Raw genomic sequence first — 17,778 nt, 5'->3', positions numbered from 1 at the left:
ATAAATGTATATAGAATGTCATTATGCTTTAAACAGGTGCATATTTGCTTCAATTTACTCTCTGGCATAATTTATTCTGCTTTTTAAAAAATAGCTGACTATCATATTGCTTGATCTGCTGCTGTGAATATTCAATATTCAGTGCAGTATTCTGATTGCGATAGACAAAAAGGTTGCACTGTTCGCCGCGGTGTGAAATGAAATTGGTATGAGAAACGTGAATGGATCTGCATGTGGCTATCTGCACCTGCCATCCTCGCTGGCTGCGGGACATGGCTGGACCTGGGCAGCTGAGGTTCAATTTGGCCCTGTTGCTTCTATTCATGGCTCAATAGGTAGTCCTTCCTTTGTGGAGCCTAAACAGATTAACACAAATCCATCCAACCTGTGGGACTGCGTAGATAAGATGCCCCATAGCTTGTTGGCCACACAATGGCTATTGTTCTGGAGAACTGGAAACCTACAGCGCGAAAGTCTGCTTGGTTTACCGGCTTGAATTTGCATGAAAAATGAAGAGTAATTTCAATAACAAATCTTATATATGCTGTTTCTTGCATGACATAGTTTTGACAGTTAACATGACAGCTATCCATAATAAATGTCATGCAAGAAACTGTTTATAATACATATAAGATGTGTTCATTTACTCTTTATTTTCCATGCAAATTCAAGCTGCTAAATGTAGCCTACAGCAACCATTGCAAACTCTGCAAACTGATATGCCAAAATATATTATTCTATTCATATTTAATGCATTTAAATACACAATATATATATATATATATATATATTTATGTTAAACAATCTTAAAGCTAAAATGCAAAAAAATAAAAATAAAAAATTAAGACAGAATGCCTTGTTGTAAACTATATTGCATTTTTCTCTGGATCTTTTTTCAGCTACATTTATATCTTGATATATGCACTTTTAATGGATAGTAATACTTTAAAAAACATTTAAAGTCTTTCATACCGCGTTATATGTATTCATACCAAAATGGACATCTTTTTTTTTGTCCACTGAACCCTTTTATTAACCCGTTTTGAGGAAAATACAGTTCTATATTAGTGTGTATCAGATATAGCCTAAACAACTCAGAGGCAGCAATGCAACCTTGGAGTCAAAACAAGGTTGACAACTAGAATTCTGTTTTAGAGAACGCAAGAATGCATACCCCTTTTCCTCTCATTTTATTAACCAATATAAATCATTAATTTCCCTGTTATAGAAGCTGCTTGTCTTCAGTAGACTAGCCAGGTTAAAGAGATTACGATGAATCATAATGAACACCAGGATGATTCGAGCTGAACTTCTCTAAAGCCCCGCATGGGGGCGTCGTTCGCACACTTTCAAGTACACTACGCATACTCGAGCGCCAGAAAGTGCGCTCGGAGAGAAAGAAACATCGCTTCGAACTGTTTATCCTGACGTCAGTTTGAACAGATCGCACTGCCCCCGTATCACTTCACGCGACTCTGAACTGAGCTTCGGCTGGATTTCGGGAATCGATGAACGGGAGTGAGTCCACAACTTCACCATCCAAACTACTGGAGCCACTGAAATGATTTCGGCTTGTTTTCCCAACTGGACTAACAACAGAAAATGAATACCTGCGCATTTCTCTTGATCCTGGCTGTTCAGATTCACGCCGACAGCGTAGAGGGACCAACAGGTAAAGTCCCGTTTATCTGGAGTTACAGGGACTGCGCACTTTCAAACTTGTGTGTGTTTTGAGGATATGGGAAGCATACGCTTGTTGTCTTGACAGCAAAAGGAGACGGAGTTGCACTTATAAGTCGTTGAACTTTTCTAATAAGGGAGAGCTTTCGTCTCGGTTGTCATAAATGCAGTAAAGGAAGGTGCCATCAAAAGCTAAAAAAAAGAAGAAGAAAGAACTGTGTTTCAGGCTGTTATTTGCTAGGCGAAGACGCCTGTTTAAACATTCCCTCAGAAGTTATGATGGACGTGGTTCATAGTGTGGGTCTTTGAATTAGTGTATTTTTCATTCAAGTTGTCCGTTATAATGTAAACAAGTGTAGTCTCATCTGCGATGCTTGAAATCAGTGGTTGAAATAACGAATTTGTGGATGCACCGGACGTGTTATAAAAGCAGTGAAGTGGATTTTTTTGTGTGTGGATCGAATCCACGTCAGAATGATTGACAGTGAATTGTATTTTAAAATGAATTACCCACCAGCATAAGTTATTTTTGTTTTAACTGAGTTAACACTTTTGGTTTGCTTTTTTTTTTACACGAAACAATCGTTATACGTTTTTTCCCGCTTTTAGTAGGACCAGTATTTTACAGTGAAGTATATTTGGAGAGTAGTGTGAAGAACAGTCATGATGCAACTGAATCCTTGATTCACTTCACCGCGCTCTTTATTGCTGATAAAAAGCTCTCGCATATATTATCGCCCACAGCGTCCAAGAGCCTATTATCTCATGTCCAAAATAGGTTTCTTAATCATTGAAATAACACATTTGTCTTTTAAAGTCCATCTGAGTTTGGCTCCACTCTCCTGTGTTTTTACTGTATAAGAGATGAATGAATAAATAGCCATAAACGAGCCTAAGATTGTTTTCTGGTCTTATATCTGACCAATAAACAAAACCAGCCTACTGACCAGGCTGGGAGACCACCTAAAATCAGCAAACCAGTTTAGGCGGATTGATTGATTTGCAAGGTAATGTGTAGATGGGAGTACATTCACATTTGAATTAAGAAAATATACAAATGCAAATTGTACACATTTGAGTCATCTTTCGTCATTTCCCTCCTGAAAAAACATCAGCTGCTGGTAGTTTGCTGGTTTTAACTGGTTTAAGCTGGTCTCTCAGTCGACAGATCACCATGACCAGTCTCGGAAAACCAGCAAATCCTTTTGCGTTCTTACATGGACATTATTTTAAATGACTTAGTACCTATGTTTTGTACCTGAGCTGTTTTCTTCGTGAGGAGTGTTGGCTGTTCGCCACAGTTTTTGATTTCAGATTTGACTATCCTCGTAGGCATAACCTGATCCGCACACGCACAGATATTATGAACTGCTTCCTCCTCCACACACTGTCAGTGGGCTGTATGAGGACAGACCGAGAGCAGGTCCAGGAGAACTGAAGGGTGCCGTGTGTGATTGCTCATAATGGACCACTCCCTCTGAGCCAGGCTGTAGGAAACATGTCGCATGATTCGGCCAAGAAACTTGACAAACAATCATGATCCATTTGAGGAAGCTATTGATTTTCAGTTAACTAAATGGCTTCCATTTAGCAAGCTGTCAAGTAGCTGTAGGGTTCTGTGACTACTGCTGCGGTCTGTGCATTCCCCTCTGCTCTTCGGCTGCAGTCTAATCCTAGTTTCTGTTGGTTTTTGGCCTGATTTACACAGTGTAATCCACTCTTATTGTGTTTGGCTGCTGTTTCCGCCATTGTTTTTTTTTCCCCTCTTGTTTTTCCACGTCCTGGTTGACAGAAGGTAGCGATGAGTGACCTGATGTGAGATGAATACAGGCATTGTCACCAAGTTCAATCTCATTTATAGCTTTTCACACCCTCCCTATCAAGCATGCTGCATGCTTTCCTTTTGTGAGCTGTGCATCATTATTTTGAGTTTCATAGTAATGAATGGGTGAACTTTATGAGCACTGATGTTGTAGGCTAATTTAAAAAAATAATCAAATGGTTCGTACAAATGCATAAAAGCACAAAATCCTTCAACATTTTTAATGAAAAGGCTTTTTCTTTTTCAAATCAATGCATTTCCAATCATCCAAGCAACCTCACAGCACACTCACTGGAATCAGTATTGAGGTTAATAAGTAAGGTTTAGATTATTTGTTTTAATGCGTCTATGAATAGCATAATGATTGCATGGCTGACGGTGACCTCCAATTGATTTCACCTTTCAAGGATATATTTTCTTTTAGTTCTCCTGTTCATAATCATAGATGCTGTTGCAATCCAAACTGTGTCGCTATGCTGGAACTGACACAAGCGAATGTCTCTCATAATAAGGGGAATGAAGCACATCATTAGGAGGAATAGGGAAATAATTAAAGCACATGAAGATAATTATACTAAAGCTGAGACAGAATGGGGCAGCTTCACACATTAGCTGCCTAGTGATGGAGTCTCATGAGGTTTGACATGCAGTGCTCTTTGTTGGGTTGTGCCACAAAGTTTTATTCTATGGTATTGACATTTTGAATAATCTGTTAAAGCCAGATTATATCTGTTAATATAACTCAGCATCATTTTATGATTTGTGTTGTGGTGGAATTGACCGATATGGGTCTTTCATTGGCCAATATTGATAATGACATTTAGAATTTGATTTTCTGAAATTAAAGTGAACTCATTTAGCGATTTATTGGGTGCTGAATGCGACTTATGATATTTGTTATCAGACTGATAAGTAAAATAGGCCGATTATAGCTTATTATTATGATAGCCATTAGCCAAGTTATCATACCTCATTATTTCCAGTTAGCATAATTAGCCACAGATAAGTGAATTGTTTACTCAGAGCCTGTCATTTTTCTTCCATGACATTCTTGAAAGTTATATTTACCATTTAACTTTTTAAAAGAACGTTTTTTTTCTTTATTCCAATTGTTTTATGATTGAGCACATTTAAGTGATTGAGGGATAAGAAAGATTTCGGCACTTGTTTTTAAAAGTAATAAATCATAAACTAACTGGAATTAATTAAAATAATTATGTCTGGTGTATTATTTGAGGCATACATCTGGACTGTATTTATTTATGAGTTTCCTTTTCCTTCCAACCCACAAAAATGTCGATTCAAATCTATCAGCTTCAAAATATAATGAATTATTCTAAGTGTCAGCCAACATTTCAATAGAGTTGCATCCTTGTTAATTCTACATGACATTTGATTAAAATTAGGCTACCACGTGTGGTCATTGGCAAAGTGTAGGCTGGATAAATAGGCTTGGCTGATATCGCTCTGCCACTTAGATGGGTAAATCTTGACTTGTACACAATTTGAAGTGCTTTTTCAATATGATGTCAACCATGTTTGTAAAAGATGAGTTTCTGTCCTTCCACAGTGCCTAATTGGCTTCCTCAGGTTTGCTGGACTGTCAGTCCTCTAGCTTACTTATAGCTTAGACTTCAACTGTTTCTTGTAGTACAGAGTGTGGCATGTGCATCAAGGTGATATCCATTTTCCCAGGACCCACTGAAGCAACTGAGTCATCATGCAAAAAGAGCTTGTTTGGTAAAGTTCTGAAAGTGGGGATGAAGTTTTATAGGGATTTCCCCACTGATTATGAGATAATACAACATGTCTGAACTTCAACGAGACCCCCCAGGTGTAGGCGGGAGACCGTGGTAGGATGGCTCGGATGGCTTGGATGTCTCGGGCGCCCAGATATTACGCATCAAACGGATTCATCATTAATCAGAATCAACCTGACATCCAAATTCTTTGACCTCATTTAATTGCAGAGTACCTGCTGCGGCGAGGACCCTGGTGACCAGAATTATATTTCCTTTGTAATTAAGGAAATTGCGTAGCTTTTCTCCCCCCCCCCCCCCCCCCCTGCACTTCCATCTGCAGTAGAAGCTCAGAGGGCCTTTTATTTTTCCTTTCAGTGTTAAGCGCCACCGAAATAATGAGGGAATGTGTCGGAGAAGGTTTTGAATGCAACAGCTCAGAGCGCTCGTTCCCCGGCATCAGAGGCAGTCCGTCTCTTGTCGAGAAATGTTTTCTTTGGACTCGCCTGTCATATATAAGAGCTGGGAGGGGGATTTGGGAAAGGAGGACTGCCAGAGGGCTCTCTCCTCCTCTTCTTCAAACGGCAGAGCTGCTCAGAGTCAACATCTGATGGGAAACGAGCGTACGACAACAGAGCGAACCGGTGCTGGCTTTTCCTTTTGTTGTCTCTGGAAGGCTGCTCCATTCCTCACTGATTTATCTATGGATTTCAAAAAACAGTTCCAATTTCAAGGGGCCCCTGATGGAAATTTGGCTCTAAGAGGATCTGAGACTGGTGTTTAGATGTGAAAATGACAGTGAAATAGATCATCACAGACTCCAGAACAGGAAGGCACTTCGAAGCCTCGGATTGCCCTTAAGTTTGGCAAATTTCGCTTGAGAAAGATCTCTGCCTGGTTATTCTCCCATGTTAAATCCAGCCTGCCCAGGTGCAGCATTTTTGAATTCATGCCGACAGCGCACTATGATTTGTTCTCCTCCTTACAAGCAGTAATGCCTGAGGCTACGCTTTTTTCATTTTCATTTTCAGGAAGCTTTTTGCCTTAACTTTGTTTAGTGTCAGTTGAGCAGCACCACATATCAGAGGATTGCAGGTGTTTACAGTGTGTGGGTGGTGAATATACTTTATTTTTAAGCCTAGTAATTTCACAGGTGATGGTAAACAATGATTGAGACTAAAGAGCGTCTCAGCGTCGCCTTTTTGAATTATATCCACCCAGGGTGAGAAATATTTTCTGGAAATGTTGTTAAATGATATTTAGGTGCATATTTCCATTCGCAAAATAAGATACTTGCTAAGTCTAACACAATTTACTTATGCTCACCAAAGGCTGCAATTGTTAGGGATGGGCATTTTTAAAATTTTTCATTTCAAGTACTGACAGGTCTCAAAAACGAGTACTTGAGTACTAGTTTTAATAGTAGTAGCCTAATAGTTTGCAATTAGTTAATTTGTCCTTATTTTATTACTGTTTACTTGTTTTTTTTTTTTAAATCAAAATTATCAAAACTAATTTTTTTTCATGTTTCATTTCATGCATTCATTACTCATTTTGTGGATGCGCTCTTCCCATTAAAACGCTCTGAAGCATGATTAATAAAGCACAAATAATTCATAACGTTTTATTACTATAGTGTAGGGCCCTATGTAATCCGTAATTTTTTTTCCATATTCCGTTTTTTATTTTATTATTTTTTACCAAATTCTGTTTTCTGTTTTAAGTTTTCTATTTTCCATTTGAATGGTTTCATTAAATTTGAATAATCAAAAAGCCTGTCTTATTTAAAAAAAAAAAAAAAAAAAAATATTATTATGAGTGTTGTTGTAACACTCATTACACTTTTTATTTCTATGAAATGTTTTTTTTTTCAGGAATGTTGTCTTTAAATTTAAACTTTTCTGGCAGTCAAATGTATATAGAACATTACTTTAATCTTTGAATCTTGAAATTAAACAACTTTTTTGTCGAACACTACAGAGCTTTACTCTTAAAATTAAAACATGGAAGAAAAATTGTGATTATCCCTTAAAAAATAAAGTTTTAATAATTATTATTTATTATTACCATTATTGTTATTATTATTAGTGTTAGTGTTATTATTACATTGAGATGTAGGCTATAGCTAAATTCTAAGTACAACTGTAATTCTGTCACAATTTCAAGTTAAACCGAACTTTTATTTTGACGGGTTGCCGTGTCGTGCCGAGTTTGTGTGTTTATAATATATGACCATAGTTTTATCAAATGAAACGGTAAAATGCTAATGAAGTGACTCTCAAAGCGGCTCTGAATATAATATTCACAAACACTAGTCTATATTGTGATTTGATTTAAAGCTGCAGTCCGGCACTTTTTTGGGTTTAAAAATATCAAAAAAGACATTTAAAAAAAAAAACGTAACCAGCCAGTGTTCAAAACGATCTGCTTGCCTTACCTCGATTCAAAACGGTAAGCATGTAATAATGATTTTAATTCCAGTGGTACTGGTGGATTTCCGCGGGAATTTCGAGCATGTCTTTGCGTCATTACGTCACTTCTGTACACATAGAGAAGGAGTCCCCGGCTAGCGTGTGTGGATGACGGAGGTGGAGATTTAGCTTAGCACTTGGTATGGCGGATCCCGAAAGTTTAAAGCGACAATCACCAGTGACAACTGGAGATTCACCAGTTGTAAAACCCAAAGACTTCGGACTTCAGAGTGGCTACAGAAAAAATATATTTTTCACGTTTTGACGTGATATAAGCAATCGTTAGATTTAATCCGCATGATATAGCCTAACGTTACTGCAATGCTTCCCCCCACCCCCCGAATTTGGTCAGAACAAAAGTGAATGTTACTTACTTGTTCAGATGACATTTTCCGATGAAAATTCTAATGTTGACACTTTCAAAAAGTATACTTTGAGATTGCTGATGACAGTAACGTTACAGTATCCACAGCGACGCGGCAGCCTCAATACATTGTGTTCATCCGCGCTGTTTCATGCCGATTTACTACCCACGCACAGTTAATAATTCCGCGAATAACTGCAATTGCAGATTTCTAACAGAGATGGCGACAAAGAGGAAAAACGACGGACTGCAGCTTTAAGTACTGACCTTCTTTTTATTAATTCATCAAATTTGACAAATTCCGGTAAATTCAACGTTATACGGTAAATTCCGAATTCATTAATGGATACCGTGATTCCGTCCGTGTTTTCCGCATCACTGAAATCATAGGGCCGTAATAGTGTTCTCATTATAATGTATGGCAGATTGGCGCTGCACATCTTGCACTATACCGGTAACTGTATTTTCCATGATCAGAGTGATTCAAGGCTTCACTGTGCACTTTCAAATCCATAGTTTCACTTTATTTCGCCAGTAGTTCGAAACGGGGCATGAACCTGAGATTCCCTAAGAGGTGGTCTGAGTTCAGTTGCACTAACTGTGGCTCAGTAACTCTATAACTACATTTACCTCTGATTTTATTCTCTCTGAATGCATTCTGCCTGTCTTAAACTCATGGTTTCTAGAGGAACAGTGTTTGGTCTATGGTTAGGCCTTCTTAGTGCAGGGCTTATTGCCATGAGAGTACCTTCTGCTGTTCTGGCCAAACTTTGCTTTTTCAGGTGATTTTTTTTTTTTTTTTCTTTTTTTTTTCTTCCTGTCATTAGAAAAGCGAGCCAGTCACTCTAGAGTCCCTCTCAGCTCCTGAAAGATCCGCTCTGAGAGATGCCACAACAGCCGAGGACATAATTGCACAGAGCATGTTTTTGTGGCAAGATTTCCTCAATGGACAGTTAATTAAGGCCGTTGAGGTCGGAAACCAGTCATGTTCAATAGAATGCTCAGTGGTGATTTAGGATGTTAAGAAGCAACTGGCTGCTGAAAAGATTTTAACATTAAATAAATGAAGATGCTTAGAGACTCCCGTTCTTCCTCACTTTACAAGGAATGTGAAAGTGTGCAAACCATTTTCTGACTAATTTGGATGTAACTTCATTGTTAACAAATTAAATGTTAACTGTTATGAATGAAAATGATTGCATAATAAATGGATTTAATATTTTTTAGTGCATGGTTTGCCCACAATTGAACATTTTAGGATTGAACTGAACTTATATGCATTGTGTTCCGCTAGTATAAAAATATAAAGAGTTTCAGCATATATTGTTTTGTCTTCATTATATTGCTTTTCTGAACATTTCTTTTCTGTCGTGAGACTTGCGGTGCAGTATTCAGCGAGTCTTCGTGCTGGCCTTTTGTCTTCATGACCTGTTTTGAAGGTCTCTGCTTGTTTCAATGCCTCCTTATAATCAATGTGGCCCGGTGGCATTTTCCTTGTTACCTTCTCTTTAAACAAATGGGGTGAGCTCTTGTCTGAATCATTTATCTGATTTGCCAGTTCCTGGCAAGTACGATGATCTGAGGATGCAAAATGTCCCCTCAGTAGAATAGATCTTTTGTAATTGCATGACTCTTTATTCTCTATTCATTGTGAGTGTTTTTCTAAGCCTCTCCCTCTTTCTCTATTTCTTTCTCTCTCACCTTTTGCAGTATTTCTCAGACTGTGCATGGCGATAATGAGACTGCTCATAACATTTGGTTTATGGCAAAACTACCCATTTCCCTGACCTTTTTAGCTTGAGTTTTAGATTCACAACGCTACAAATATCACGCTTTATGGATTCCCCGATTAGCATTTAGTATGTTTGGATGGCTTATGTGTTATGTGCATCATCGAAGGAATACACACACAGCTGTCACATAACTCTCAGGGATGTACTGATGAGGTTTGTGGTGGTGCTCTTGAGGTTTCTGAATTTCATCTTGGCCCTAGTGCTGCACTGACAGGCTGGAGAGATTTACACCAGCCCTGCCCTTATTCTCCATACTCACTCAGCCTCTCGCTGGCCCCGTCCAGCAGAGATTAAAGTCGTATTGATCCATGAGCCCAGGAAAGTCCATTTCACTAAGACTCCATCAAACAAGGACCCCCTTTATGAACCATGTGTTTCTGATATAGAGACATGAAATATAGTGGGTATGAAATATAGTGGGTGAAAGCCATCCAGACTCATACCTGGACTCGTATGAATGTAATGTGATCATAAAATATCTTTCTCTTTGTGTTGTATAACCCTCAGGGAAGGAGTTAGAATACATTTGGATTTCCTTGTTTTTTTTATTTTATTGTAAATTGGAAAGAGTGTTATTTTGTTATACTCCCATATATTGGCAGAGATGGATAATAATTGATTTTATGATTTTGTGACAAAATATCTGCAAAAATATCCACAATAATATTGTATGTCCCTTGTTCACCCCATGTGTATTCATTAACTATGCAACCGTCATGGTAGAAAAAATAGCCTAAACCTTTCAGAATCTGCAACATGTTCATTAGCCTATTTTAAAGTCCCCCTGTGGTGAAAATCAAGCTTTAAATGTTGTTTATATGTCTGCTGTGTTTTTATAATTGTTTAAAAACAAACTATGTGCAAATTCATGAGTCAACACTCTCTGTGGTCATGACTCTCTGTGGTCATTAAAAATCCAATGGCATTTCTCGTAAAGAGTAGGTAACCCCTGTGTCCTGGCCACATTCCACCCATTGGCCCTTACAAATCACGGCCTTCTAATAATCCCCATCCATTGAATTGGCTTTATCATTCTCTCTCCTCTCCACCTATAGCTGGTGTGTGGTGAGCGCATCGTTGTCCAAGTGGATGCTGCACACTGGTGGTGGTTGAGGAGAGACCCCCTGAAATGATTGACTGTAAAGCGCTTTGGGTGTACAGTAGTACATATAAAAGCGCTATATAAATGCCTCATTAATGGTGCTTGCCATAGGCATTCTATTCTACTATTTTCATTCTAACACTGTTTGAGTATTGAGTGTTTTTGTTTATTTAGTACTGCCCTGAATAAGATATTTTACATTTAAAAGATGTTTAAATATAGTCCACAAGACAAAATAGTAGTAGAATTTATAAAAACGACCCTGCCCAAAGTTTGCACACACTTGATTCTTAATACTGGGTGTCATTATCTGGATGATCCACTGCTGTTTTTTTGTTTTGTGATAGTTGTTAATGCGTTTCTGGTTTGTCCTGAGCAGTTAAACTGCCCAATGTCCTTCAGAAAAAAAGTTTCCAATAAATTCTTTGGTTTTCCAGCATCTTTTTGCATATTTGAACCCTTTACAGTAGTGACTGTGATTTTTGAGATCCACCCTTTCACACTGGACTCAGTTACCCATCTATTACAGATTGTGAAAACATTTTCTGATGCACAAGTAGGAAAGATGATGAATTAGAGCTGGTGGTGTTCAAAAACGGGATGATGTTCCTAATTTATCTGATGTTGATAAAATGCTAATAATGACCAATACCGATATAGTCACGATCTTGATTTATTGTGCATCATTTGTCCTTTCTAACAGAATTTGGACTTATTTTAAAGCACATAGACAGATTATCTCATCCTAATCCATCTCTATAAATATCTCCAAAAAGTGATTCGAACTTCTAGAAATTCTGGCACTTTTCAGCAGTTATTGGCAGCGAGCATGAGCTCGCGATCACAGATGCAGTCTGTCATACTTGTTAGATCTCATCATAAACACACCCATCTGGTAGGCTGTTCACTTTCCTGTCTGTTGTTTTCTCCTACTTTTCCTCAATGTGACACCCAAGCAGAAAGTTGCCGCCTGTACTTCTGGATACACAATCTGCAGAAAGCCCTTTGTCACTCTCCGGAGATCCTTTGGGAAAGTATTGAGTTACAGTCTCAGGCATTGATCTATGAGAAGATTTAGTTTGAATTTCAAAAAATCCACTGAATTCGTTCCCCTGCTCGAATGACGCTGGGTCAGGAGTGGATGTGCGCCAAACCTCCCGACTACTTCCTCCTCTGGCACGCAAACGCCTTTAGCTGCAGCAGCCGTCATCTTTCTCGATTTCCAAAATGTTGCCCAGTTACAAATTGTCAAGTTACACAAAACTTGCAGGGTTAAATCAGCGGAAAGTGTGCTACGTTTACGTGCACCCAGTGCTAACGTCAGCTCTCACTCCTCTGTTGACGCTATGAAATACGAAACCACTAAATGAGAACAGCACTTTCCAATGAAGTTTCCTGATACTGAATGGATAGTTGTAAGCCTGTATAACAGGTTCTCATGGGCATCCTTTAGACGAGCGGTGTTCGGCATCACGCGGGTGGCCCGTAATCATATCGGCACTAGTGGTTCAGCGGATCACAAAACTCACAGTTCGGTTCGGCAAGAATAAAATGTTCTGGGGGTAACTTTGCTGTCCATTTATTACTTAATGCAGTACTCTCACACCACAGCAAAAATGACTTGCCTAACTAATAAAGTTCAAACATTATTAAAGGCAAGTGAACAGTCAGTAAAAAAACCTAAAAACGCTCATTACAAGCATACATGTAGATATTACAATTTAATAAAGATACAAATAAAGTAAGGTCTAACTGTAATATTCATTTCGGGTACAGAAATGTAATAATTAAATGTAAAATATAAAACTATAAATGTAGGTAAAAACTATAGTGTTCACTTTATATATTTAATATAGATTAATATTTGTTAAAGCAGTGTTTTGTTGTTTGATTAACATTGACAAAAGCAGACTGTCACTTTAAGACCTAATGCATGGATTCAATATAATGATACACATCCAATTTTTTTCTCAACTATTTACGTTATTTTGACATATGTTTGTATATGTGTTCATCCAAGTGCGAGGAGATGCAAAAGAGCAATACAGATAACAGCGCGCTACTAGTAACAAATTCAATTCTCTTTTGCCTCTTCTAGCGCTGGAATGGTTTAAAGGGGTCCTATTATGCCCTTTTACGAAGTCTTGTTTTTGTTTTTGGGGTGTACTGGAATATGCTATCATGCTTGATTGTTAAAAAAAAAGACATTATTTTTCACATGTTTTACATTTTATTACAGCACCTCTCTCTTCAGTCAGGCCCGAACGCGTCGTTTGTTTCCTGTTTTGGTGAAGTCCCTCCTTCCGAAATACGAAATGTGCGATGATTGGTTTGCTAGCCCAGTGTGTTGTTATTGGCAGCTCTTAGCGCGTTCTGGAAATGTCACGTCCTTTACCATAACCGCAAGCTCTAAAACTCAAATATTAAGGATGGCGTCAATTTCAAACCAATTCAAGCCTAATTCAATTCAAACAAACAAGAGGATTGGCCAGAGTGGATTTCTTGCACGATCTTTGCAAGCACGGATTTCATAGGACACTTCAGAGTGTTTTTTTGTGTCATTTTCTTAAATGTTGTATAACTTCGAATCTAAAATGTCTAATCACGAGACTTGTCGGAAAACTGGTAATGAAAACAGGTGCACCTCGTCCCCTTTTTTGCTTATTCGTGGGCGGAGATTATTTAAATGAGTTGAAAATTAGTTAAAATTCGTTGTAGTTCTGGGAAATTGCATTCTGTCAAATAAAACATCTTCCTTTGGAGTGGACTTTGAGCTTTGTAACCTTTCAGATCTTTTTCATACTCAAACAGCAACATTGCACACTAACTAAAGTTGAAAAAATCAAAAAGCATAATAGGACTTATTGAATGTGTAAACTGGCAAGACAAAACGCATGCAGATTATAAACCTTCGCTCTATGCAGGTTCAACTTGCAATTAATCAGTGAATCACATGCGTGCCGAACCGTAGGGCCTGGTCCGTATACGGATCACGGATCAACTACGATCCGTTTAACCCCTAATTGCCTCCATTAATTCGTTATAGATGGAACAAACGGGATTTGAGCTCTTCTGCCTTGAAACGATAATTAAGGCGTAGGTGGTGTCAGCTTGATTTAAACGCACACATTCGCACATCCAGATGGATAACATCAAGCCTGAAATAGTCAGTTTCCTCTATTTTACAGCTTTCGGTGACACCTGCCATGTCACAGCATTGTGAATGTTATTTGAATGGGAAGTGCTCTTTCTGTTTCCGTGGTGACTTCTCCCTGGTGTGACAGCTGTTCTCGGCAGGTTATGGCATGAGTGCGCCCGGTGTCAGCAGGGACTGCATCACTGTCACCTCAGCAGACTTCTCTTTCACACCTGTTTGTTCTACCTGAGCTCTATGTGTGCATGTGTGTGCTTGAAGATCACGCTTTCAGGTGCTCTATTCACTTTGTCATATTTGCTTACACTGATATCATGTTAAATTGTGTTCACAAGCAGTCCGTAATGATTAAGGATGTAACCTGAAGGCTGAGCTGTCTATAGCTAACGTTTTAATGGAAACACATTAACGCCTATTCTCAAAACCTTGTGAGCTCCACTGACTACACATCAGCCTTCTAACGCAGCTAAGCTAAAAAGTGATATTTAAAAAAAAAACATAAAAATAGCACTAACAAAATATAATTTTAATCAAATCCCTATAGGGAATCGTTTAGCAATCCGCACGGGCCCATATGCATACCCAGATGCTACGCCACTGAAGTGAACGCAAACTAGGGCTGGGCGATAAACAATAACGATAATTATCGTGATATAATTTTTATCGATAAAACGATATCAAGAGTTCGATAAATGTTCGATAATGTTTTTGCGCCAAAAGCGGAACGAATCTCATTTGAACCGCGCGCGCCACACGGACCGTTTATCCGCTCGGCTCAAAGTCTGAACGGCAGCGCAGCGCGAGCTCACTAGAGCAGACGCGTTTACTCTGATCGCTCTCGGTCTCGAGATCCAGTGAGAAGCGCTTAAATTCAGCGAGGAACACAAATGTCTCAGTGATTTAAACTAGTTTAAAGGCAGATGAGACCGCGCTGACGAACAGGAGAAACACTGTGAGCAACGATACAGTCAAAGCTTTTCCGTCTACACATTCCCATCATTCACCACGGATTTAACGTTACTGTAACGTTAGCCTAGTAATATTATTAACTGCACCATGAAATGTGCGTGCGTATATATATATATATATATATATTGAATTGTATAATATTATTCATGTAGACAATATATTAAAGGACTAATGGAATATAATTTTTTTTTTTTTAATGATTTATTTATACATTTTAAGATACATTACAAAACAATGGGAGACAAAGAGACACTAACATATGTAAAAGTACATAGGCACACCGAAGTCCCACAAGAAAGAAAGAAAAAAAAAAAAAGAAAAAAAAAAAAAAAAGAAAAACTTACGAGTGCAATCCAATACAATCCTGCATAAAGTAAACCCAATTATATAATGACCAGACAATACAGAAAAAGTATCATCTGGAGATTGATTGGTGAGCTTGGGGTCAGAGAATAGGGTGCAAAATCAAACACAGAGAGCAGGGTCAAGCTGGAGAGTTTGAACATGTTCACGAAGGGGTTGCCAAATCTTGACAAAAATAGCGCTAGGTCGGCAAAGAGTACCTAATTTTCTCTAATTTCATGAAATAAAGAACGTCTCTAACCCAGCGAGCGTGGGATGGAGGGTCAGGGCTCTTCCAATTCAAGAGAATTAACCGTCTAGCCAAGAGAGTTAAAAAAGCTACTAAGTCTGAGAAATAAGAAGGCAAAGAAAGGCCAGGCTGGGAAACCCCAAATAAACCAATAATTGGACAAAGTGGTATTTCCACAGAGGTTATGGCTGACAATGAGACAAAAATTTGCCTCCAAAAAGAAGACAGGGCAGGGCAGGACCAGAACATATGAATTAAAGTGGCTGAACCTGAATGACACCGGTCACACTCTGGGTCAATAGAGGGGTTAATGCGAGCTAACCTGGTTTTGGTCCAGTGTGCTCTATGAACCACCTTGCACTGTATAAGTCTATGACGTGCGCAAAGAGAGGAGGAGTAAACCCTGTTCAAAACTACTTTCATAATTACAGTTTTTAATAATGTATTTAGGCTACTGGTTTTCATAAATACCATAGAAACCATAAAGTTACATTTTATCTGTGGTTATCATGATCTAAATGCATGATGCTGGATGACCAATGGTTAATTTAAATAAAACTAAAGAACTAAAGATGTTACTGTTTTTGTTAATGAACATAATTTGTATATAGTTAAATCTGCATCCTAACTCAAGCTCATACTACTGAAATAAAGATATTTATTTTGTTAAGGAAAAATGACAAATGTTTGAATGTTCTACCTCGGATTTGTGAAATGTTCACCTGTTTGGCAAGTGTTTGTCATGATATGTTCTGACAATAAAGAGTAGCCTAGTTTAAAAACACAACGCTCTGGTTTCTACAGCTTTCACTTAGGAGTAAAAATCTGTCTTTAAACTTGAAATAAATAAAGATTTGACATTTATCGATAATTATAAAAAAAAAAATATGGTGATATTTTTTTTGGGCCATATCGCCCAGCCCTAACGCAAACATTTGAGAACGAAATCGGATGTGCATCATTATATTGGATCCGCACATAGTCTTAAAGTGACACAGCAGCCACAAATACCTGCTGCTGACTGTCATTAATGTTAATCAAACAACAAAACACAGCTGTTAATATTTTAGTACAGGGAACACTATGGTGCTATTTTACATTTAGGCCTAATTATTAAATTTTTGTATGTGAATAGTTAGACCTTACATTATTTGTAACTTTGTTGTGTCGCAATTTATGCGTTGCAATCATGGACTCTTATTTTGATATTCTGTTTTGTTTCCCTGCTCTGTTTAGTTTAGTTTCCTTGGTTTCTGATTATGTTCCTGTTTGTTTCTATGGTTACTTATAATTATTAGCTGTGTATCTTATTTAGCTCCTTGTTATCCCCTGCATACTCCCTTTTTAGTTCAGTGCTCAGTCAGTTGTTATGTAATGCGTTTATCTCTTGTGTACCCCCAACAATCTCCTGCATTTATTATTAAAGACTAAAAAGTATTCCTAGTTTGTGCGTGTTGCTTATCCTTACCAGCACGTTACAATATGCTTGTAATTATCGTATTTGTTATTTTATTACTGACTGTTCACCTTTAATGATGTTTGAACTTTTTTAGTTTGGCTAGTAGTTTTTGCTGTGGTATCGAAGTAATTAAAGCGTGCTTTAAGTAATAAATGAAAGCAAAGTTATATTAGTATGTATGTATGTCAGCATATAAAATCTATTAACATATCCACCACCAATTTTTTTCCCAGTGGATTGCATTCTTCACAAAGGTATACTTTAATTTTGGATCAAAGAAGTTTCCTAAAATGCATAATGTTGCTTCTTACCTTGCGAAACAACCGTCTTTGCAGCTCACTAGGGTTTGGAACAGAGCTTTTAAAATGAAGGCTTCTTTCAGTCCGTATATCTCTGTTATAGAGCAATGCCTCTCTAGAAGCAATACTTTTAAAGTAAAAGCACAGTAACAAGCACATGTCCACTGTCCATTTTGTGTGATTTCCTGTGGGTAGCTGCATTTTCAGTTTCCCTCTCAGACCATCTCAGTCTACACCTACATGCTCCTAAATTCGTGTGGCGTACAGAATGATTTCTCCCACATGGCCTCCAAATAGTGCCGAGACGTCAGTGGAAGCCTTGCCAGCACCCGCT

The 17,778-nt window shown here is 38.1% G+C and overlaps 1 protein-coding gene across 9 annotated transcripts in view; it reads left to right on the top strand.

Annotated features, from left to right (window-relative positions):
• The first annotated feature begins 1,345 nt into the window (after positions 1-1,345).
• The window catches only part of ptprub (protein tyrosine phosphatase receptor type Ub), a 215,085-nt gene continuing 198,652 nt past the window's right edge, over positions 1,346-17,778 (top strand). For all 9 annotated transcript variants that reach the window (XM_079625169.1, XM_079625170.1, XM_079625167.1 and 6 more), the window contains exon 1: positions 1,346-1,672. In XM_079625169.1, coding sequence (XP_079481295.1) covers positions 1,603-1,672 — 70 coding nt within the window. In that variant the 5' untranslated portion in view covers positions 1,346-1,602. The remainder of the gene's footprint in view (positions 1,673-17,778) is intronic.

The sequence above is a fragment of the Phoxinus phoxinus genome (assembly GCF_949152265.1).
Source record: "Phoxinus phoxinus genome assembly, chromosome: 10".
Taxonomy (NCBI): domain Eukaryota; kingdom Metazoa; phylum Chordata; class Actinopteri; order Cypriniformes; family Leuciscidae; genus Phoxinus; species Phoxinus phoxinus.
Note: the sequence above shows the minus strand (reverse complement) of the source record. Positions and strands in the feature narration are given on the sequence as shown.